This window comes from Littorina saxatilis, linkage group LG13, assembly GCF_037325665.1.
Source record: "Littorina saxatilis isolate snail1 linkage group LG13, US_GU_Lsax_2.0, whole genome shotgun sequence".
NCBI lineage: Eukaryota > Metazoa > Mollusca > Gastropoda > Littorinimorpha > Littorinidae > Littorina > Littorina saxatilis.
This window is the reverse complement of record NC_090257.1, coordinates 6694013-6717941: the sequence shown is the minus strand read 5'-3', so window position 1 is coordinate 6717941 and position 23929 is coordinate 6694013. Positions and strand designations below refer to the sequence as shown.

General features: G+C 45.2%; 1 protein-coding gene across 1 annotated transcript in view; it reads right to left on the bottom strand.

Moving 5' to 3' along the window:
• LOC138946356 (metalloprotease mig-17-like) overlaps window positions 1-21924 on the bottom strand; it is a 42972-nt gene extending 21048 nt beyond the window's left edge. The window contains exons 1-7 of the mRNA XM_070317929.1: window positions 21745-21924; window positions 17330-17408; window positions 15064-15142; window positions 13785-13862; window positions 12547-12665; window positions 10468-10505; window positions 9170-9278 (exon numbers count right to left, since the gene is read on the bottom strand). Coding sequence (XP_070174030.1) covers window positions 9170-9278; window positions 10468-10505; window positions 12547-12665; window positions 13785-13862; window positions 15064-15142; window positions 17330-17408; window positions 21745-21796 — 554 coding nt within the window. The 5' untranslated portion in view covers window positions 21797-21924. The remainder of the gene's footprint in view (window positions 1-9169; window positions 9279-10467; window positions 10506-12546; window positions 12666-13784; window positions 13863-15063; window positions 15143-17329; window positions 17409-21744) is intronic.
• Between the last annotated feature and the right edge of the window lie 2005 nt (window positions 21925-23929).

Here is a 23929-nt window from a genome sequence, read left to right as displayed (position 1 = left end):
CCCCTGTCTATAGCTATTCCCTCTGTGTGTGTGCTAGCCACATTGGGTTTACATTTAAATAATGCCCTTTGTGCTAGGAAATCCCTAACTTGAAATGATGAGAAGCAGCAGCGTAACCTCTAACCATCAGTGCCTAAGGAGTGACTAAATAATACCTGGTTGTCTTTGTGCATTGTACTTTATTGTGTGTTTACTATCGTAGGGTAGGCCCCGACCGGATGCATTTCTAATCTCTTATCTCAGATTTAGTCGGTCGTTATGTAATGTGTCGCCAGGCTGTCTGGGTATCGTTGGACGGCGGTTTGTCAAGTGGGTGTCATTTCTTTTGACAGGGTACAATCATTGAATATGCCAGGAGGTTTTAGTCTCTTACCCCCCCTCTCCCCCTTCTTTGTAACTGGTTGTAATCTAATGAGTTTTATCCGGTGTGCACGGCAAACAGGCCCCTTCTTCCCCCTTCAGCTAGTGTAACTACTTGTAATATTTCCGGTGCTTGACACCCGACCGACACGGCTTCATGCCTCGGTAACGATCCCTTCCATTGGGCAGGAATCTTAAGACGACACCCCCCGTTGTCTGACACCGGGTATCTTTCCTATTGGCTATTGGGAATCGGAGTTGACCAGCCTTTAAAAGGGAGAGCATTAGGCTATATCAGCAGACGCGATTTGTGATATACTGAGCTGTGTGCTGCTCATATGTTGTTGTCGTGAAAGTGTCGAACCTCTGCCCAAATTTATCGCGACTTGTGAATTCGTGCCCTTGTGTTTCGCGACTAGCGTCAGCAGCAGTTTTGTGTTTAGGTTTCAAGTGTGCTCACTGAGGAGAATCTTGCCTTCTTCTTTACACTGCTTTCTGGTTTGCACCAGAACCCATAGCTATATATTTCTGGTTTTATATTCATAGTTTATATTCCTGGTTGCTACCAGAATAAGAATAATCCTTTTTTTACACTGCTTTCTGGTTCACACCAGAAATTATAGTTGCTACAGAATAATCACCTTTTAATTACACTAAATACATATTTTGTTTCTGATTCTGGTACTGGTAGATATCAGAATTCATAATTGGTATTTCTGGTTAGATGTAAGCATTGCTATTTCTTGTATTAGAGTTCTGTTTATTGTTTCTATTTTATAACTTATAGCATTGTTTCTAGTTGCAACCAAATTTAGCTAAACTGTTGTGGAATATTTATGATTTAGATAAGCTAACTGAGTGGTTATTTTTAGTTACATTTTGCTTCAATAAAAGTTAAGTTAAGATAAGTTAAAGCAACCTCTGTCTTCGGTGTCTTATTTTGTATGCTCCTCTGCCTGTGCTATATATCCTTGTCCTTCCACCCGACATTCCCACATCTGGCGCTTGCGGAGCAGGATTAGAGGAGCATAGGCACCAGTAACTTTAAAATCTTAATAATACCAGAAAGCAGTGTAAGGTAGACACCAAGATGGCTGACCAGGCTGCCCGCGACGCTGCGCGACAACGCTGGCAGGCTGTGCGCCCACCCAAGCTCCCCCTCTTCACCGGCGACAGCGAGGGCTGTGACCTGGAGGATTTTGCCAGGGAAGCGCGACGCATCATCCACCACTACGCCTTGGAGAACCTGGGAGGAGAGTCCGCCGAGTGGATGATCCAGTCCCTCGAAGGCGCCGCGCGGAGGGAGGTCACCGGTCGTCCGCCTGCTGACACCGCGACGGCGGATCTGGTGCTCACTGCCCTGCAGGAGAGCTTTGGAGACCACCGGACCAAGTCGGCGATGCTGTCCACCTTCCACAGTCGGCGGCAGGGCAACAATGAGGGGGTCCTCAATTTTGCCCAGACCCTCCATGCCCTGCAGGCGCGGCTCAACAACCTTGCAGTCGACACAGTGACAGATGAGGCACTCCGCGACAGGTTCGTGGATGGGCTGCAGCCTCCAGCACTCAGGCGGGACATCCGTCGCTTCATCAGGGAGAGGGAGGCCGCAGATGCAGGCTTTGCCGCTGTCCGCGCAGAGGCTCTGCGTTGGATGAGGGAGGACGCCGACTGCGACGTCCGCTCGGAGCAGGTGACTGCTACACCAGCCCGGAGCTCAGAGGTCGACGAGCTCCGTCACCAAGTAGCTGAGCTGGTGAAGCAGACGGCCGCACTCCGGACGGAGCTGAACCAGCGCCCCGCCTATCCAGAGCCCTCCCAGAACCACCCTTCCCACTTCTCCCTCAACCACCCCTCCCACCAACTGCCCGCGTCCCGACCCCGCTGCTGGCTGTGCAGCAAGTACGGCCATCTTCAGGCTCGCTGCCCGCTGAAACGGCAGATCCTGAACGCCCAGTCCCGCCCCGACTCCCATGTCCCCTCCCACCAGCAGCGACAGGGAAACTAATTGCCCCCGTTGTCCATAACCAGACAACGGGGGGCGAGGGTTTCCTGCAGGGACTTACTGGGAAGTGTCCCACGACAGAAGTAAGCCTGCAGGGAAAGACTGTTGCTGCACTTATCGACACTGGGAGCGAGGTGTCGACCATCACTGAGGAGTGGCTGACAGCTAATCTTCGCAACACGTCCATTTGCAGCTGTGACTTCCTCACCCTCAGAGCTGCGAATGGACTGGAGATTCCATACGCCGGCGTGGCCTTGGTGGAGGTCACCATCTTTGGCGACAGCTTCAAGGACGTCCCATTCCTAGTGGTGAAGAATTCCCCTGACCCTGGCACCAGAAGCAAGAAGAGGGAAGTGCCTGCGCTCATTGGGATGAACATTCTCCAGCGATTGACACCTGCCGTGGCTGCTTCATCCTTGCCGGCTAGTCTGCAGGTAGCTGTCCAGGAAGCCAGGCTCCAACAACGGCACACAGGAGGTCTGGCTAAGGTTGCTGGACCAACATTGATCCCAGCAGGCTCGGTAGCTACGGTGCGGATCACTGGACCACAGCAGTCAAGCCTACTGATTGCGTCCCCACTGTCTACGCCCCTCCCTGGTGGTTTGCTGCTGGTCCCCACTCTTGTCAGTCAGGGCTCTGCCAGGTTTGTGAGGGTAGCCAACCTCTCAGCAGTGGACTGCACCCTTAGACAAAGGACAGCTGTAGCGGTTTTGGAGAGGATTGAGACAGTGGAGAGCGATGAGGGACTCAAGTTTGACGTGTCGTCGCAGAGCATCACGGTTAGCACGCAGGAGACCACGACTTCCCCTTCACCGCCCCCAGTCCCCACTCCCAACTTCGACGGCACCAGGAGACAGAGGGAGAAACTTCAGGAACTGCTGAACAAGTTTGCGCACGGGTTTGTGCAGAGCGAGACTGACCTGGGATACGCTGACAGGGTGACCCATCGCATCCCCACCACTGACGATGCCCCTGTCGCCCAGCCATACCGCAGCATCCCACCTTGCCACCTACAGGAGGTGAAAGATCACCTTAAGGGCTTGTTGGCTCAGAACGTGATCCAAGAGAGCTACAGCCCTTATGCAGCTCCTGTAGTGCTGGTGAGGAAGAAGGATAGCAGTCTCCGGCTCTGTGTGGACTACAGACGTCTCAACGCAAAGACAGTTCCTGATGCTTATCCGCTTCCCCGCATCCAGGAATCACTCGACTCGCTGGTCGGTGCCCAGTACTTCTCCACTCTGGATCTGGCGAGTGGGTACCACCAGATTGCCATGGAACCCAGAGATCAGCACAAGACGGCCTTCTGCACTCCGTTCGGCCTCTTTGAGTACACTAGGATGCCCATGGGTCTTATCTCCGCTCCAGCCACCTTCCAGAGACTGATGCAGGCAACCATGTCTGACTTTCAGTTCCAGTTTCTGCTGGTGTACCTGGACGACCTACTAGTGTACTCGAAGACGTTCGACGAGCACCTGCAGCACCTTGAGCGCCTCCTCCAGCGCATCACCGAGACGGGCCTTAAGCTGAAGCCAGAGAAGTGCCAGTTTCTGCGAAGAGAGGTAGTCTACTTGGGGCACACCATTTCAGCGGACGGTATTAGCTGCGAAGCCGGGAAGATTGAGGCTGTTCAGAACTGGCCACCGCCCAAGACCACCACAGACCTGCGCAGCTTCCTTGGTTTTGCCAGCTACTACCGACGCTTCATCAGTGGATTCTCCAAGCTGGCCGGACCACTTCACGACCTCGTGACAGAAGGCAGCAAAGGAAGCAAGAAGAAGAAGGCAGCCATCCACCACCTGTGGACAGAACGACACCAGACAGCCTTTGAGTCCCTGAAGTCGGCCCTGACAACAGCTCCCGTCTTGGGCTACGCCGACTATGAGAAGCCGTTCATCCTGGAAACTGATGCCAGTCATGATGGACTCAGTGCTATCATCTCCCAAGTCCAAGATGGGAAGCAACGCGTCATTGCCTACGCCAGCAGGAGACTCAAGCCCACCGAGAAGAACTGTGCTAACTACAGCAGCTTCAAGCTGGAGCTGCTTGCTCTTAAGTGGGCCGCATGCGACAAGTTCCGCCACTACCTTCTTGGCGCTGAGTTTGAGGTGAAAACTGACAACAACCCCCTCACCTATCTGAAGACGGCAAAACTTGGGCCGCTGGAGCAACGCTGGGCCTCTCAACTGGCCCAGTTCAACTTCACATTGCGCTACCACCCCGGGAAGACCCTGCTGATGCCCTGTCCCGCCTACCCCCTGATTCCCTCCCTGACCAGTCCTCTACCCCTGTCCCCCCAGAGTTGGCCACAGAGCAAGAGATGTGGTGCGAGAGGGCTGCTCTCGATCCAGTGCCAGAGGTGCATGGACAGCCACCACTGCCCCTTGATGTCAGCTTCAAGGCAGCAGAGCCAACCACGGACACCCTTCCCCATCACTCCCCCGAGGACCTCAGGCGATTGCAGGACGAGGACGCCACCATCGGCCCAGTCCTCAGGTCTTGGCCTGAGAAACCCCATGATGTCAGAGACCCCCCGCTGCGGACGCTCCTTCAGCAGCGCAACAAGCTGTTTATGGAGAAAGGGGTCCTCTACCGTCGAGTGGCAGACTCCAAAGGCGGCCACTTCGAGCAGCTGGTGCTGCCAAGCTCCCTGCGACCAGACGTTCTGGTTGCCCTGCATGACAACATGGGCCACCAAGGCTACGATCGGACCATGGAACTCCTCAGACAGCGCGTCTACTGGCCTGGGATGTTCAGCGACGTCAAGGGCTACGTCACAAACTGCCAACGCTGCGTCCTAGGCCGGAAGCCCTTTCTCCACACCACGTCTGGCCACCTCCTCGCCAGTCACCCCCTTGAAGTGGTGGCGATGGACTTCACCAAGCTGGAGACTGCCACAGACGGCAGGGAGAACGTCCTAGTGATCACGGACGTGTTCACCAAATTCTCCCTCGCGGTTCCAACACGCAACCAAGAGGCAGGAACTGTTGCTAAGGTGCTGGTCCAGGAGTGGTTTCAGCGATATGGTGTTCCAGAGAGGCTCCACAGCGACCAAGGCAGAGACTTTGAGGGCAAGGTAGTCCAGGCCCTCTGTGAGATGTATGGTATCAACAAGTCCAGGACAACACCATATCACCCGCGAGGAAACGGACAGTGTGAGCGCTTCAACAGAACTCTTCACGACCTTCTGCGCACACTGTCTGTTGAAAAGAAGGGACGATGGCCGATACACCTGCCTGAGCTGCTCCAGGCCTACAACTCGACGCCGCACGCCTCCACTGGTTTCTCCCCCCACTTCCTGCTCTTTGGACAGGAGCCCCGTCTGCCCATCGACCATCTCCTTGGCCGTGCTGGAGAAGCAACTGCTGGAGCCACTGACTGGGTTCGGCAGCACCGCTTGCGACTCCAAGAAGCCCATGCACGCGCCAAACAGCACTTGAAGAAGTCAGCAGAAGAGAGGCGCCAGCAGACAGACAAGAAAGCAGCAGATCACCCCCTCCATGTAGGTGACTACACCTACATCAAGAACCGGACCCTGGGCAGGAGCAAGATCCAGGACCAGTGGCGGTCTGAGCTGTATGTGGTAACAGCTCGACCCTACCCAGGCTCCCAGGTGTATGTCGTACGTCCTGTCGCTGGGGGTGGTGAGAAGACCCTCAGCCGAGACGACATCATGCCTGCTGCTGTCCCCATCGCACCCCCTACGACACCCCTTTCCCCACCTGCCCCTGTCCCAGCTACCTCAACATTCCCTGACAGAGGCACTGTCTTCCTGGCACGCCCAGTCTTTCCCCCACCCCTCCAGCCTCCTCCGGTGCAGCCAGCAGCCCCTGCACCAGTTCCTCAGCCCCAGGCACCTCCAGCCCCAGCGCTTCGTGTTCCAGAGGTAGCACGTGTCCCAGCCCAGCCTCTGGCTAGAGACCCAGAACCTCTGGTCCCTCCTCCAGCTGCTGTGCTTGCACCTCGCCGCTCACAGCGCATCAGACAAAGATTGCTTTCCTACTGAGCAGTGATGTGCTAAACCTGATTAATTTTGAACAGTCGGACTTGTATAAGTGTGCCGCTGTCATAACCCCGCCATGCGTCTATTGTGAACAGTCAGGAAAACAATGTGCTGCTGTCATGTGGGCCATGTGCCATTCGTGAGACAGAGACTCGCCATATTAATTTTGAACAGTCGGACTTGTGTTTCTTCTAAGTGTGCCGCTGTCATAACCCCGCCATGAGCCTATTGTGAACAGTCAGGAAAACAATGTGCTGCTGTCATGTGGGCCATGTGCCATTCGTGAGACAGAGACTCGCCACATTAATTTGAACAGTCGGACTTGGTTAGATATTAAGTGTGCCGCTGTCATAACCCCGCCATGAGCCTATTGTGAACAGTCAGGAAAACAATGTGCTGCTGTCATGTGGGCCATGTGCCATTCCTGAGACAGAGACTCGCCACCTAGATTAGCCTTAACATCTGTGAGACAGACTCACAACAACATTTTCTCTCATTTACTGTGAGACAAGGACTCGCTAATTCCTGGATCATCAGTGAGATAAAAGACTCACACATACTGATTCACTTCAACCTATCACTTTGTTTAGTTTGTGAAATTCATATTTTGCATTGTCTTAACATGTTTTATGGTTTTGCATTTTACTTTTGCTTCGGTTCCCTCTTTGAGCACTTAGTATTAACATCTGTGTTTGTTTGTATGTACCAGATTGTTGTTGTCACCCCAGGGTGCTGGTGGTTTCAGGTCGTTATGTTCTCCGGCGTTGTTCAGGGTATTTCAGGATTAGCAATGGTCAGAGGCATCCATGATCCTGACGACAAGCTTTTTGGTGTTTCAGGTTCTCTTAGCTTAATAGCGAGTTCCTGACTGCCTTTTCTGCGATGCATCTTGTTGTCTTGTGTCATATCTCTGAGTTGGGCGTGCCTTCACAAATATGTTGGCAAGGGAGGTTTTGTTTTCTGTATTGTTGTTTTAGTTGTTAGATGTCACCTTGGATGATCTGTTTAAGTCAGCTCCAGGTTGTATCTTAGGCCCCTGTTGTACTTGCTCCCTGCGAGGGCGCAGGTTGGTATAGAGCTGGGGGGGATGTAGCCAAGTGCTGTGCCCCGTCTCTTTGTGTGATTATCTCCTGCCCGACCCAGTTGCCTCCCCTGTCTATAGCTATTCCCTGTGTGTGTGTGCTAGTCACATTGGGTTTACATTTAAATAATGCCCTTTGTGCTAGGAAATCCCTAACTTGAAATGATGAGAAGCAGCAGCGTAACCTCTAACCATCAGTGCCTAAGGAGTGACTAAATAATACCTGGTTGTCTTTGTGCATTGTACTTTATTGTGTGTTTACTATCGTAGGGTAGGCCCCGACCGGATGCATTTCTAATCTCTTATCTCAGATTTAGTCGGTCGTTATGTAATGTGTCGCCAGGCTGTCTGGGTATCGTTGGACGGCGGTTTGTCAAGTGGGTGTCATTTCTTTTGACAGGGTACAATCATTGAAGATTCAGGTAGCTTGAAGGTTCTAGTCTCTTACCCCCCCTCTCCCCCTTCTTTGTAACTGGTTGTAATCTAATGAGTTTTATCCGGTGTGCACGGCAAACAGGCCCCTTCTTCCCCCTTCAGCTAGTGTAACTACTTGTAATATTTCCGGTGCTTGACACCCGACCGACACGGCTTCATGCCTCGGTAACGATCCCTTCCATTGGGCAGGAATCTTAAGACGACACCCCCCGTTGTCTGACACCGGGTATCTTTCCTATTGGCTATTGGGAATCGGGTTGACCAGCCTTTAAAAGGGAGAGCATTAGGCTATATCAGCAGACGCGTTTAGTGAGACCGATCATCGAGTGAGCTGGGTGCTGCTCATATGTTGTTGTCGTGAAAGTGTCGGACCTCTGCCCAAATTTATCGCGACTTGTGAATTCGTGCCCTTGTGTTTCGCGACTAGCGTCAGCAGCAGTTTTGTGTTTAGGTTTCAAGTGTGCTCACTGAGGAGAATCTTGCCTTCTTCTTTACACTGCTTTCTGGTTTGCACCAGAACCCATAGCTATATATTTCTGGTTTTATATTCATAGTTTATATTTCTGGTTGCTACCAGAATAAGAATAATCCTTTTTTTTCACTGCTTTCTGGTTCACACCAGAAATTATAGTTGCTACAGAATAATCACCTTTTAATTACACTAAATACATATTTTGTTTCTGATTCTGGTACTGGTAGATATCAGAATTCATAATTGGTATTTCTGGTTAGATGTAAGCATTGCTATTTCTTGTATTAGAGTTCTGTTTATTGTTTCTATTTTATAACTTATAGCATTGTTTCTAGTTGCAACCAAATTTAGCTAAACTGTTGTGGAATATTTATGATTTAGATAAGCTAACTGAGTGGTTATTTTTAGTTACATTTTTGCTTCAATAAAAGTTAAGTTAAGATAAGTTAAAGCAACCTCTGTCTTCGGTGTCTTATTTTGTATGCTCCTCTGCCTGTGCTATATATCCTTGTCCTTCCACCCGACATTACCACAATAGAAACACGAAAATATCCAGCATGCTTCCTCCGAAAACGGCGTATGGCTGCCTAAATGGCGGGGTAAAAAACGGTCATACACGTAAAATTCCACTCGTGCAAAAAACACGAGTGTACGTGGGAGTTTCAGCCCACGAACGCAGAAGAAGAAGAAGAAGAATGGCATTAATAATATACAGTTGACGAATTCCTAACTTGGATGGGGTGGTGTTTGGCTCACAGGTACCATGAACTGTTCATATATGTTAAGAAGTGTCGTGTCAGTCGTTCCGAAAAAGGTTACCTATGTCCCAGCTCGTGCACCACAGTGACAATGACAGCCCCACTGGGAGAAGCCTCCACCACTGATAGGGATGACTGTGCGTCACACATCTTTGCTAAGTCGGATACTCCTAGGAAATAAAAAATATATTCATGTATGCATATTACAGATGCTGTGTGTACTATCATACAACACACATAACAGGGTTGAAACTCAAACATGGACTCCTCAGATCTAATATAGTTACCTATCGGCCAATGTTGTTGCAAGCACAGGCACTCGTCACGAGCGGGACGGGATCAAAGTGGGCGGGGCCTGACGCGCTCTGAAGACTACTATAATTAATATGATTATATAACTGTAGTAAAGACGACCGTCCATCACCCTAACTAAGTGACATTCAAGACATTAGCCCCGCCCGCCCACCTCGTGTCGAGTGCCTGTGGTTCCAAGGCCTCGATCTTCGGCTATTGGTTTGGTTTTATTCCATGCATTGGTCTGGCCCCGCTCCGGTCGTTTTTTTGGCTGGGGGACTTCTGACCATCTATTTTCGTACCAAGTGGACAGAGCAGGACAGTTGGTCCAATACATATTTTTAGTCCAGGTCCATTTGACCTTTTGGTTTTTTAGGATTGAAAAAAAACAACCTGATCGGCTCCGTGAATATCAAGTTGATACAAAGCAAATTAAGCCATAATGCTGCCAATCTAGCTCTGCTATTCGCAGCTAGATTCTAACCCAAGGTTTGCAGAGGAACCTATTTGGAACCTTATTATATTTGTTTTAAATGCAAACAATGGCAGAGGAGAAAAACTCCACACTCACAAATGGCGTCAGATAACTATTAATTAGGAGAGAAAAAACAAGGGGCGGGGGGGGGGGGGGGGGGCGAGGGAAGAGACAGACAGACAGACAAACAAACGGACAGACAGACAGAAATACAGACAGAAAGACAGAGACAGAGAGAGAGACAGAGGGAGACCAGAGACAGAGACAGCGTGAAAAGAATAGAGAGAGAGAGGCAGACAGGCAGACAGACAGACAGACAGACAGACAGACAGACAGACAGAGAGTCCTGAGTTCTTTCAATCTCATAGTAAGAATAAAACTGATAGACAAATATCCTATTTGAAATGCTATGGACAAGGGTAAAAACGTAAAAACTGTGTGACACGTGTCTGTTAAACAGAAAGAGACCGACAAAGAGACAGTTATATAAACATACCGACACAGAGACAGTTATATAAACATACCGACAGGCCCACGGACAGACAGACTGATACAGAAGGACAGGGACTTACAAACAGATTTCGAATTACCTGCTGTGGAATTTGATAAACCTGTCGTAAGATCCAATCTGGGGGGAAAAGGAAAAATCAATTCCCATTACACACAAAAAATAGCATAAAATATAAGCAGATTATTAAAGAACACAATGTTTGGTTCGCTTTGTGATTCTCCGTCTGACTGTATGTCTGTCTGTCTGTCTGTCTGTCTGTCTCTGTCTCTCGCTCGTGAAACTGATGACAATATAAGATGTTTGGTGACTTTTTGACAGACAAGCTTTTTTGTCGGTCTGAGGCGAACATGTCGTCTTCTGTTTCATCTTCATTGACTAAGGCCGCATGACCCCCTTGACGTGACCCCCCTGACGTGACCCCCCTGACGTGACCCCCTGACGTGACCCCCCTGACGTGACCCCCCTGAGACGTGACCCCCCTGAGAGGTCTGTTGCGGTCTATTCGATCGTGTACACCAGGTCAGGCTTTTACATGGCATAATTATGATCATCCCTCCACTTGGTCACATACCAAAGATCAAATCCCAGACTGCTTCATGCGGTGAATTGGAATTGTTTGGTTAAGCCACTTGCGTCTTCAATTGCTCCGTGCGTCTTTGTGTCTTGACCAGTACTCTTGATTTCCGTACCGTTGTGGTCCGTTCCTTTGATATAAGGCTCACTCTGCATAACTGTGTAACCGAGTGCCGAAACACTACGATCACCTCGGGAAGCGAAGTGCAATCAAACAGGATTGAAAATGTTAGGGCCAATTTCTTAGCCCTATAAAAACTGTTATGCAAACCCGAAGGTTTCCATGAACATACAGACAATCGGAAACCACCAGACCCCATCACAAACAGAATTCCACAACTCACCGGTGTTGACTTTAAAGGCCAACAACTCGTGTGCATAGTCTGCTGTGAAAGGAGCGGTAGCCTCCCCTGTCACAACTGGATCAAAGATCAAATCCCAGACTGCTTCATGCGGTGAGATGGAATTGTTTGATTGAGCCACTGGCGTCTTTCACCAAATTAACTGACAGACAAATTTCCGCTGCGCACAGATAGCACCAACGCGGTTCATTTTTGGTATGTGACTTCTTCTTCTTCTGCGTTCGTGGGCTCAAACTCCCACGTACACTCGTGTTTTTTGCACGAGTGGAATTTTACGTGTATGACCGTTTTTTACCCCGCCATTTAGGCAGCCATACGCCGTTTTCGGAGGAAGCATGCTGGGTATTTTCGTGTTTCTATAACCCACCGAACTCTGACATGGATTACAGGATCTTTTTCGTGCGCACTTGGTCTTGTGCTTGCGTATACACACGGGGGGTGTTCGGACACCGAGGAGAGTCTGCACACAAAGTTGACTCTGAGAAATAAATCTCTCGCCGAACGTGGGGACGAACTCACGCTGACAGCGGCCAACTGGATACAAATCCAGCGCGCTACCGACTGAGCTACATCCCCTTGGTATGTGACCAAGCAGAGGATTGGTCTTCTATTCCATGTGAAAGTCTGGCCAGGTCTGGGACGATTAGACGAACTATTTACACGGGAAGAATTGTGCTTTAAAGGTCCTCGTCTACATTTTTGCTTTTTTTTCAATAATCCCACCGTTAAATTTCGCTAAAACGTTAAAGTCGTGAATGAAGCATGGGGGAAAAGTTATAGGAACAACAAAAAATATGTACAAAAAGGTTTTATTTTGGGGAAGTGGTACGTGTCACTTCCAATGTTTATGTCTGCCATGTGTTGGACCATGTTCTTTGCCTATAATTGTCGACCAACCAAATTCAAGTCACTTGCCTGACAGCCACACCCACACAATCACAGCAACCGTTTTTGACACTGGGTATTGGAGCGCTGTCCACGATTTTTTTAAACGAACGAAATGCATGGTATTCGAGAGGATTTTTGCCCTCGGCATTTGCCAAATAAGGATATCCTACTGCGCTGGAATACTACAATGCATTTTCAAACGGCTACCCTGGCTTCGTCCTTTCTGATCGAAGGGGGGGGGGGTGTATTTTTATATTTTTAGGGAATAGACTCAGCATTTTAATGGTCAAATGTCATTTTCTGTATACAAATGTAGACAAGGACCTTTAAATTACCCAGTCAATAGCATGGTGTGGTCCACACTGGAGTAGATGTTTGAGGATAGCCACTGCTCAAACGTGTTCAAAACCTGATCAGAATCCGCAGTTCCGGCGTTTGAGGATAAGATGTTCTCCTGTTGAAAAAAGTGTGGATGATATGTTGATAAGTAGCTGGAATTTTTGTTCAAAATATCATTTTCTTTTACATTCATATCTACAGTGCACAAAAATACATTCTTCGTCATTAAATAACGGAATATTCGTACAGAAGTGCTAGGATTTTCTTTTACCTAGTTTAATTATCGCCATTTTAACATTTAAGAGAGGTAAGGTGCACACCAAAGTTCACGCACTCCTCACAAGCACTCACATAAACATTCTCGTCACTTCCACTGGCCATATATGTCAAAAGACCTACCCCCCCCCCCCCCCCCCCAAAAAAAAACAAAAACTAAGAGAAAGCAACAAAGGGATTAAAGGCACAGTAAGCCTCCCGTAAACCATCACAGACACTGTCAGGCTTTTACACACAGTACAAACACCCTTCCATTTGAACGCTCACCAAACGGGAACATCCTAGGTGCCCTCCGTAAAGAGCGAGCAATTTTCAAAGAATTTATTTTTGCGTGGTTTATCTTACCCCTGAGCCATCGTAAACCCGTGTGATCCAGTTTCCCTTTTTCACAATGTAGTCGTCAGTTAGTAATTTGAATGCGACTAGATGTGAGCTTATCTGCAATAGCACGTTATTATGTACCTCTCACTATGCACGAAACAAACGGCTGTGGTTCACAAGAACTCTAGCGATGGCTTTTGACTGTTCAGAGGAACTGGCGATGCCTCTAAACCGTCGTCTGCTACAAGAACCACGACTTTGCGTGATCCTGCTTCCGGGCTTTTCTTTTTTCAAACTTTCAAAACTTCGAATTGTACTGATCTTGTCTTGATGAAAAAATAATTCTTTTATGATTTAAGAATGTTTGTGTAACAAGCTGTCAATTTATTATTTAGATTTTAAAAGTTAGGTCTAGCGCCAAAACGCACCACGGTCCGATTGTCTCTGAGCAATCGGCGCAAAATTAATTCTGTAAAAATTGCTCGCTCTTTACGTACGGCACCTAGGATGTTCCCGTTTGGTGAGCGTTCAAATGGAAGGGTGTTTGTACTGTGTGTAAAAGCCTGACAGTATCTGTGATGGTTTACGGGAGGCTTACTGTGCCTTTAAGCAACAGATGGATTTTAATCATACGTACCGTGACAAATTCGATGCTGACAATTCGTGCATCCATGTTGATCCCAGCTTGAGACAGTCCGTTGAGTATGGAATTCAGCTTGAAATCGGCAATGGGACAGGACGAAAGAATAGTAAACAGAATAGTTTGGGACAACATTTCATCAAAGTTATTGTTTTTTTCGGTTTGTAATAGTCATAACTGCAACAAAAGCAACAGCAATAGTAGAAGCATGCAGTTACTGTAGTCGCATCAGAGGTAGCAGTAACAACAGCTGTTGCAGTTGTTACCCAAAGTTACCTTGATTGGAGGTGATGATTGTTGAAGCTAGATAATCGGAGATAGGTTGTATCAGGCCAAATAAAAATATATGTTGGTTTAGGGTAACCCGACCGACCCTATTTTTTTCCCGCCGACCCTAAAACTTTAGTTTCATTTCTCAAAAAAACAAAAACTGTTGGCACATTTTGCGAACCATACTAAGACTAAAGTAAGTAACCTCCTTTTTTATCGACTTTAAGAAGAAAAAAAGAAAAAGAAAAAACAAAGCCGACCTACCGACCCTATCTTTTTTGGTCACGTGACCCTAAACCATTATTTTGTGTTTGGCCTCATGCTATTTCCTGAAGTGCCTAGTAAAGAACATTCTTTTCTTGTTGTCTTATTTCTACCTGACTGGATCCATCACCTTTATTTCACTTACCAAAAGTCTTCTTTTCCACATCCTTATTTCTCTGCACCCCGCATGTCGTATGAGGCGACTAACGGATTCTGTTTCTCCTTTTACCCTTGTTAAGTGGTTCTTGTATAGAATATAGTCAATGTTTGTGAAGATTTTAGTCAAGCAGTATGTAAGAAATGTTTGGTCCTTTGTACTGGAAGCTTGCATTCTCCCAGAAAGGTCATATATTGTACTACGTTGCAAGCCCCTGGAGCAATTTTTTGATTGGTGCTTTTGTGAACAGGAAACACTTAACAAGTGGCTCTATCCCATCTCCCCCCCCCCCCCCTTTCCCCTATCCCATCTCCCCCCTTTCCCTCGTCGCGATATAACCTTCGTGGTTGAAAACGACGTTAAACACCAAATAAAGAAAGAAAGAAAGTTAGTAAAGAACATAAACATCTCTAGCAACTGCGTTTTTATGCAAAGACACGTCGTTTGGTGCCATTTGATAAAGCAGCTAGTAGAAAACATAATTCTGAATTCCACATAGCCTTTACTACCCTTTCTAACAAACACACCTTGATCGTTAGTTTAGTGTTTTCTCCCAACCGAAATTACCAGAGTGTCAACGCTTACGTCATTAAACGTTGAGTTGACGTATTTCTCCATGGTGGTTTTAATGTCGGCGTCAGAAGACCCTAGTCTGGTCTTCCAGCTGAAAAAGAAAGCTTTTGGGTTAACGTCATTTTTAAGGTGAAAGTAAGCTACACTGTTACGTACAAAAGTCACAGTTTTCAATTGCTTCGAGCGTCTTTGTTTCTTGACCAGTACTCTTGATGTTTGTACCGTTGCGGTCCGTTCCTTTGATATGAGGCTCACTCTGCATAACTGGATCAAACACGTGATAGTCGATAATGAATTAAGTAATTGGTGTGTGTTTTTACATTTAGTCAAGTTAGGACTAAATGTTTTAACATAGAGGGGGGAATCGAGACGAGGGTCGTGGTGTATGTGTGTGTGTGTGTGTGTGTGTGTGTGTGTGTGTGTGTGTGTGTGTGTGTGTGTGTGTGTGTGTGTGTGTGTGTGTGTGTGTGTGTGCGTGCGTGCGTGCGTGTAGAGCAAATTACTGGACCGATCTTTATGAAATTTGACATGAGAGTTCCTGGGTATGATATCCCCAGACTTTTTTCATTTTTTTGATAAATGTCTTTGATGACGTCATATCCGGCTTTTCGTGAAAGTTGAGGCGGCACTGTCACGCCCTCATTTTTCAACCAAATTGGTTGAAATTTTGGTCAAGTAATCTTCGACGAAGCCCGGACTTCGGTATTGCATTTCAGCGTGGTGGCTTAAAAATTAATTAATGACTTTGGTCATTAAAAATCTGAAAATTGTAATAAAATTTTTTTTTTATAAAACGATCCAAATTTACGTTTATCTTATTCTGCATCATTTGCTGATTCCAAAAACATATAAATATGTTATATTTGTATTAAAAACAAGCTCTGAAAATTAAATATATAAAAATTATTTTCAAAATTAAATTTTCCAAATCAATTTAAAAACACTTTCATCTTATTCCTTGTCGGTTTCTGATTCCAAAAACATACTGATATGATATGTTTGGATTAAAAACACGCTCAGAAAGTTAAAACGAAGAGAGGTACAGAAAAGCGTGCTATCCTTCTCAGCGCAACTACTAAACCGCTCTTCTTGTCAATTTCACTGCCTATGCCGCGAGCGGTGGACCGACGATGCTACGAGTATACGGTCTTGCTGCGTTGCATTGCGTTCAGTTTCATTCTGTGAGTTCGACAGCTACTTGACTAAATGTTGTATTTTCGTCTTGCGCGACTTGTTTCCAATTAATGTACAACCTGTAACTAATTGGAACCTGGCTTTGGGGATGGTATCACCGCAACAGTTGGTCTACATCGTTATGTACCCGTGAACGTATGGTTGGTTCTGATTATCTGCAAGAGGAAGTAGATATTTTGGAAAATCTGAAATGCAAATGGTGGCCATAATTAATATTGTGCTGATATATACTTCCTCTAGTTCCACTTTTGAAAACTTTTCTTGTAACCAGTTGTGAAGACTGTGTGAGTTATTATTACCCAATATTGACGGACTGTGTGATGATATCTTCTGCTATGGTCTGTTGAGACAGTGATATCAAACTCGAGACCGGAGGTCGAGATTTTCATATCACTGTCGAAACAGACCAATAGCAGAAGATATCATCACACAGTCAGTCAATGTTAGATATATTGCTAATTCTCTGGACATTTTGTATTTACTGTAAAGAAATTACAAAAGTATTTGTCTCAGTTTTTGGCTGTTCCATATCCCTCCCTCTGATTATTATTTCTTTTTGTTCACTCTTTTCTTGTACTTTTCAGTATTTCAAAATGTCTTTTCTTTCAAAAAGTCTTTAGTCACTTGCTCAACTAAATTCTGGGATCATTACATTTTTATATATATTTGTTTGTTTTTAAATTTAGGTGTTTTTGTTTTTGAAGTGGGGAAGCAATAAAGAGGTCGTCGATATCAAAACTGATATCGACAGAAATGTCGTCGATATCACTTTTGCACTGAGCTCAGTTTTGCCCAATTGACCAATGGAAATGCACGTAACATATGAAATAGCAATATGTAATTCTACCAGCAAAAGTAGAGCACGTGATAAACACTATTTAGTGTTTACCATGTGTGCTACTTTTGTCAGTAGGATTGTTTTGTATTTCACACAAAGTGTGTTCAAAAGTTGAACACTTCAGTTTTCAGTGTAAATGTTTTTTAAAACATCAAACGAAAACATGATTTGATTCAGCAAACAAATTACATTAAAAAAACGATGGGTTTTTTCAAACATAAAAAGGACAAATGATGTAGTGTTTACCTGTTGAAGGCATGTGAGTCTACAATAACTCTTGTCTCAATAGTGTAATGAGGACTTCGTTTTTCAAGGGAGTGAGCACCTGAAAGTGAAAAAAGAATTGTTAGTTTAATGCGTTTGTTATTAGTTTTGCAGTCTTTCAGTTACATTCGTTTGTCCATCTGGGGAGGGGGGGTGTTGTTTTTGTATTGTTGGCTCACATAAGTGTAGCCTATGCGATCGTAACTTTGTCTGTCTGTGCGTGCGTGCGTGCGTGCGTGCGTATGTGCGTGCGTGCGTGTGTATGTCTGTGGTAGAAACTCTAACATTTGAAGACGTCACATTACATTGACGTCACATTATGACGTAAGAGGGTTAGACGTCACGCGAAGGAAGTACTGAAAGTCTCGGTCATTGTTATTTTGAGCGGGTCGAGACTAGTTGGCAGTCGTGTCCCTGTAAGTAGGCTACATGCAGACAGACAGATCTAGATCTAGTGTCTCGCTTTCTTGCACAGTTTCACCCATGCTCTTTCTGTGTGTGTGTGTGTGTGTGTGTGTGTGTGTGTGTGTGTGTGTGTGTGTGTGTGTGTGTGTGTGTGTGTGTGTGTGTGTGTGTGTGTGTGTGTGTGTGTGTGTGTGTGTGTGTGTGTGTGTGTGTATGTGTGACGGAGTGATTGAGTTTGTGTTACTTTTTGTCGATTTCTTACGTGAGCCTTGAAGGCTTCGCCTCTTGTTTTTCTTTTCTCTCTTTCTTCTTGCCTTCATTCGTGTTTTATTTGTGTTTGTTTTTCCTTTGATTACAATAGCGTTCTACAGTTCGTCTGGTACAATCTAAGTTTCTAATTTGCGTAAATCAGGTGAGCTGCTATTTGTGTCACGGAATGATTTAGAAAAAGATACGTTTTATTTACATTTGATTCAGAGGAAAACCCATCGGCGTGGCCATTTTGAGTACGCAAATCCTGGCAAAGCTCGCCGAAAATTGCAAAAGAGGACATGTTGGTTTTTTTCTTCGACCAAATGACCAAAATGCACACTTTTGGAGCTCATTCCGTCATCTAATGTCACCAGAGTGGTTTTCTGAATTCATAAAAGGGATTTGTATCACATACAGGGTGACCCCCAAAAATGCAACCCATTATAATGCAGCACCAAAATCAGATCACTTAACCTATACAATTGAAACGTAGTGAGATGGTAATGCATAACATGGCTGTGCAGTTAGTGTACACTAAATATAAAGTAGTTTGTTTTACAGGTGCAGAAGTTATTCGCATTTTTATGGGTTGCATTGTTTTGGGGTCACCCTGTATATGACGATAAAGACAGTGAGCCTTGAATTTGCAGGACACGTATCTGATTGTTACCGGCACGGTTGGCCTAGTGGTAAGGCGTCCGCCCCGTGATCGGGAGGTCGTGGGTTCGAACCCCGGCCGGGTCATACCTAAGACTTTAAAATTGGCAATCTAGTGGCTGCTCCGCCTGGCGTCTGGCAATATGGGGTTAGTACTAGGACTGGTTGGTCCGGTGTCAGAATAATGTGACTGGGTGAGACATGAAGCCTGTGCTGCGACTTCTGTCTTGTGTGTGGCGCACGTATATGTCAAAACAGCACCGCCCTGATATGGCCCTTCGTGGTCGGCTGGGCGTTAAGCAAACAAACAAACAAAAAATCTGATTGTTAGAGCTGTCTAGGTACAAAAAGCTATTTCGTTGTAGACTCTTTCATCACCTGAATTATTCCCGTGCACTTGTCTGTCATCTAGTCTGTCCTTCTCAATGAGTGTCAAATAACATTTTAATGAAAGGGACGACTAAATGTCACCAGAAACAAAGTAACAACTGAATTAACCATACCAGAGGACTTTTTAAAAAAAATTAGAAACAGGATTTGCTTTGTCGTGGCTCTTTGTCAGGCTTATTTATGTACTTTAAAAGAATTCTAAATGGATGCTGGTACTGTAAAAGGATATAATCAGTTGTTGTTTTGTTTTCGGAATGATATAATTATACACATGCATATATATAAATATAACCACTGTATGAATCTCTATGTTTGAAGTTATAAAATCCTTATGGTTTTGTGTTGTTGGTTTGTTTTTTGTCTTTATCGGAATGAGCTTATGTATATGTTGAAACGGTTTGTATTTCTCTCTTCTTGTTTTGTTTTTTGTTTTTTTGTTTTTTCATGTACCCCCATGGTGTTTCTTGAATAAGGCCAAAACAAAATAGGTCTGTTTACGGTAACATAGGCCCAAAAAATAGGGTAGGTAGGTCGGGATTTTTTTTTCTCCAAAAAACCATATTTGGCTCACGTAAGTGTAGCCTATGCGACCGTAACTTTGTCTGTCTGTGCGTGTGTGTGTGTGTGTGTGTGTGTGTGTGTGTGTGTGTGTGTGTGTGTGTGTGTGTGTGTGTGTGTGTGTGTGTGTGTGTGTGTGTGTGTGTGTGCGTGTGTGCGTGTGTATGTCTGAAAGTTTTACGTTGATTTTTTTTTTTTTTTTTTTCCCAAATGCCAAAAAAAGTCTAGGGTTGCGCGAAAAAAATAGGGTCGGTCGGGTTACCGTAAACAGACTATTTTTTGTTTTGGCCTAAAATCCTTTGCCTTGCCTTACCTTGCTATTATCCCATTGCTGGGAAATTCTGGTCGCTTCCTCCCAATAGAAAGCTAGCAGCAACAAGAGGCGCGCTTCTCACGCGTGTGCGTAATTGATATCAGTGCAGAGTGACTTTCGTGGAAAGATATCGAGAGAAAAAAAATCTGTTGCCAAACAATCGGACTATGAACAATAACATGGCACACCATGCTATTCGACTCACGGTACACATGCTATCGTTGTCCCGTCGCGTTTCTTTGAAGTGTTGTTTCTCATTATTACATATCTTTTTTGTCGTGTTTATTGCAATTTTTTATTTATTTATTTTTTTTTAGAATTCATGTAACCCTAGGTGGGTTTTTTAAAATAATTATTGACTTGACTTGACTTGACTTGACAATGTGTTGTTGAATTAACTTCGTAAATGGCACCTGTGACAATCTTCTAAAATTGATTTAAAGAAACTACTCCACACAGGAAACAGCCAAGCTGTTAATTTTTCACAATATGTCTTCGAACCAAGAGTGCCGGTAGTGAGCATAAACAGTCCTGAGCAGATATCAGGTATTGTATATGATCGCTTACATTAAAAGGAAGGTATCTTTCTTTATTCGTGAAAAACTATGGAATGAAACTAGAAGAGAAAACAAGTCGCGTAAGGCGAAAATACAATATTTAGTCAAGTAGCTGTCGAACTCACAGAATGAAACTGAACGCAATGCCATTTTTCAGCAAGACCGTATACTCGTAGCATCGTCAGTCCACCGCTCATGGCAAAGGCAGTGAAATTGACAAGAAGAGCGGGGTAGTAGTTGCGCTAAGAAGGATAGCACGCTTTTCTGTACCTCTCTTTGTTTTAACTTTCTGGGCGTGTTTTTAATCCAAATATATCATATCTATATGTTTTTGGAATCAGGAACCGACAAGGAATAAGATGAAAATGTTTTTAAATTGATTTGGACAATTTAATTTTGATAATAATTTTTATATATTTAATTTTCAGAGCTTATTTTTAATCCAAATATAACATATTTATATGTTTTTGGAATCAGCAAATGATGGAGAATAAGATAAACGTAAATTTGGATCGTTTTATAAATTTTTATTTTTTTTTACAATTTTCAGATTTTTAATGACCAAAGTCATTGATTAATTTTTAAGCCACCAAGCTGAAATGCAATACCGAAGTCCGGGCTTCGTCGAAAATTACTTGACCAAAATTTCAACCAATTTGGTTGAAAAATGAGGGCGTGACAGTGCCGCCTCAACTTTCACGAAAAGCCGGATATGACGTCATCAAAGACATTTATCAAAAAAATGAAAAAAACGTTCGGGGATTTCACACCCAGGAACTCTCATGTCAAATTTCATAAAGATCGGTCCAGTAGTTTAGTCTGAATCGCTCTACACACACACACAGACACACACACACACGCACACACGCACATACACCACGACCCTCGTTTCGATTCCCCCTCGATGTTAAAATATTTAGTCAAAACTTGACTAAATATAAAAAGAGAAAGTGTGAGTGTGTGTATGCACTTCTGTTAGCACTCTGTTTGGTTGTTGTGTTTACATGTACTATGTATTGCATGAACTCAAAGCAAGATATATTCCTGTGTAATGCACGTGGCTGAAATAAATCTTATGTCTTATGTCGTATGTCTTATGTCGTATGTCTCAAAGGGGGTTAGTTGGAAAATAGGGGCTTCTATTTCCCAACCCGCTTCTTTTTTTTTTCTCTCTTTTTATTTCTTTTCTTTTTTTCTTCTTTTTTCTTTAAACAGATACGTACAGTTTTGCACAAAAGCAAGAAATGATGACAGGAATGTCTTACCTGCGTACGTGATGACCGCCATGACAAGTGTCCACGGTGATAGACGCTGCATTGTTGTTGGTGTCTCGTCTGCACGTTCGTTTAATCGGGGAGCTGGCAAGACTTTCTGCGCTGAATGCCATTGACAGAGTGTATAGTCACCTTTTATAAGCAATCATTAATTGCGCCTATCTAGTCCCAGTTTCGTCTGTCATCCCTTCTACGCTGTCCTTAATCATTAGCCTACCACCCCTGCCCCTCCCCCTCCCACACACACACACAAGAATGCACACACGCGCACACGACTGAATGCACGCGCACACACGCACACACACAAACATATACACACACACACATACACACACACAAACACACACGCGCGCGCGCGCAAACACGCACACATACACACGCACGCACACACGCACACATACACGCACACACACACACACACACACATAGTACGTATATATGTACACGCACACACGAACTAACACATACTCTAACACACACACTAACACACACACACACACACACACACACACACTCACACACCATTTTCCCTCAGTCTCACCAGTCCTCCCCTTGTCGAAATGTACTGAAAGCTGACTAACACGTCCGAGTTGAGCTGCGCGGAAACTGCACCTCAATTCAAGTTTACAGTTTGCGCACTTTGTATCAGACAGTTGAAAATCGGTAACTGCGTTGATCACAAGGGTGGGGAAGCGACGAAAGACGGATACGAATTACGATTGTGGAATAGTTTTGTTGAGTCATTTGGGCCGCGAAAGATGTATGTCAGCGAATATGTGTATGTGTGTGTTTGCGTGTGTGTGTGCGTGTGTGTGTGTGTGTGTGCGGTCGGTGTTGGTGTTGGGAGATGGCTTTGGCTATGCAAATTACGATATGATTTTCTTTTGTGCTATTCTTCTGGGGGGGGGGGGGGGGGGGGGGCCGGTAGCTCAGCCGGTACAGCACTGGACTTGTGATCGGAAGGTCGCAGGTTCGAATTCAGGCCGGGACGGACACGGGTCAACTTTATGTGAAGACCCAGAGACATAACTACTAATATCCCACCCCAGTGTCACCACAATGGCACGTAAAAGACCTCGGTCATTCTGCCATAGTGCAGATGGCTGAACTGACACGCATACACTTGTGTATCTCACCAAAAGCCGTGAGGGCGTAAAAACTCAAATTATCATATAAACCATATCATGTCCGAAATACAGGGTGACCCAAACAAAAGAGTACCCAAACAAAACGTCATAAATTGAACAAAAATAAAGCAATCTTCATCAAATTTATTTACACACACAAGTAGCCTCTGCATGATTTGCACAGAAATTTTTAGCGTTCTAGCTTGTCTTTCAGGAAAGTTATGCTCATTCTACAGAACATGCTCCAAATGGCCTCCGCGCCGATTCAGGCAAACTTGAACTCGCCTCGCAAAGTTATCAATCACCCGCACACACTCCTGTTGCGAGATTCCGCGAATGGTTGTTGTGATGGCTCGCTTGAGTTCTGCGATTGTCTGTGGGTTGTTCCTGTAGACGTTGTCTTTCAGGAACCCCCAAAGATAGAAATCTGGAGGATTTAAATCCGGGGGAGGCCATTTGGAGTATGTTCTGTAGAATGAGCATAACTTTCCTGAAAGACAAGCTAGAACGCTAAAATTTTCTGTGCAAATCATGCAGAGGCTACTTGTGTGTGTAAATACATTTTATGAAGATTGCTTTATTTTTGTTCAATTTATGACGTTTTGTTTGGGTACTCTTTTTTTGGGGTCACCCTGTATGAAGACAGTAAGCATTCTCTCTTTCCTTGTGCTATTCTTGAAGCCGCCTAATTTTTATACCTCTATCTGTCTAATTTTCACAGAAGTGAATAAAACTATTTCTTTGATATAGACATATGTTTGTAATTACTGCATAGAGTTTGTGTTTGAGTTTGAGTGATTTTAATACAGTTCTCTAACTTTACTTGCTCGTTGCAAATAGATATATCGCAGCCATAATATTGGCCTTTTTCTTTTTCTCTGTCTGTGTGTGTGTCTCTCTCTTTCTCTCTGTCTCTGTCTGTCTGTCTGTCTCTCTCTCTCTGTCAACACTGTCAACTCCCAAGACGTTGGTTCGAATCCCACTCCCGTCAACATTTATGTGTGTTGGTGTGTCTGAACATAATTATGTGTCCCGACCGCTGCAAGACT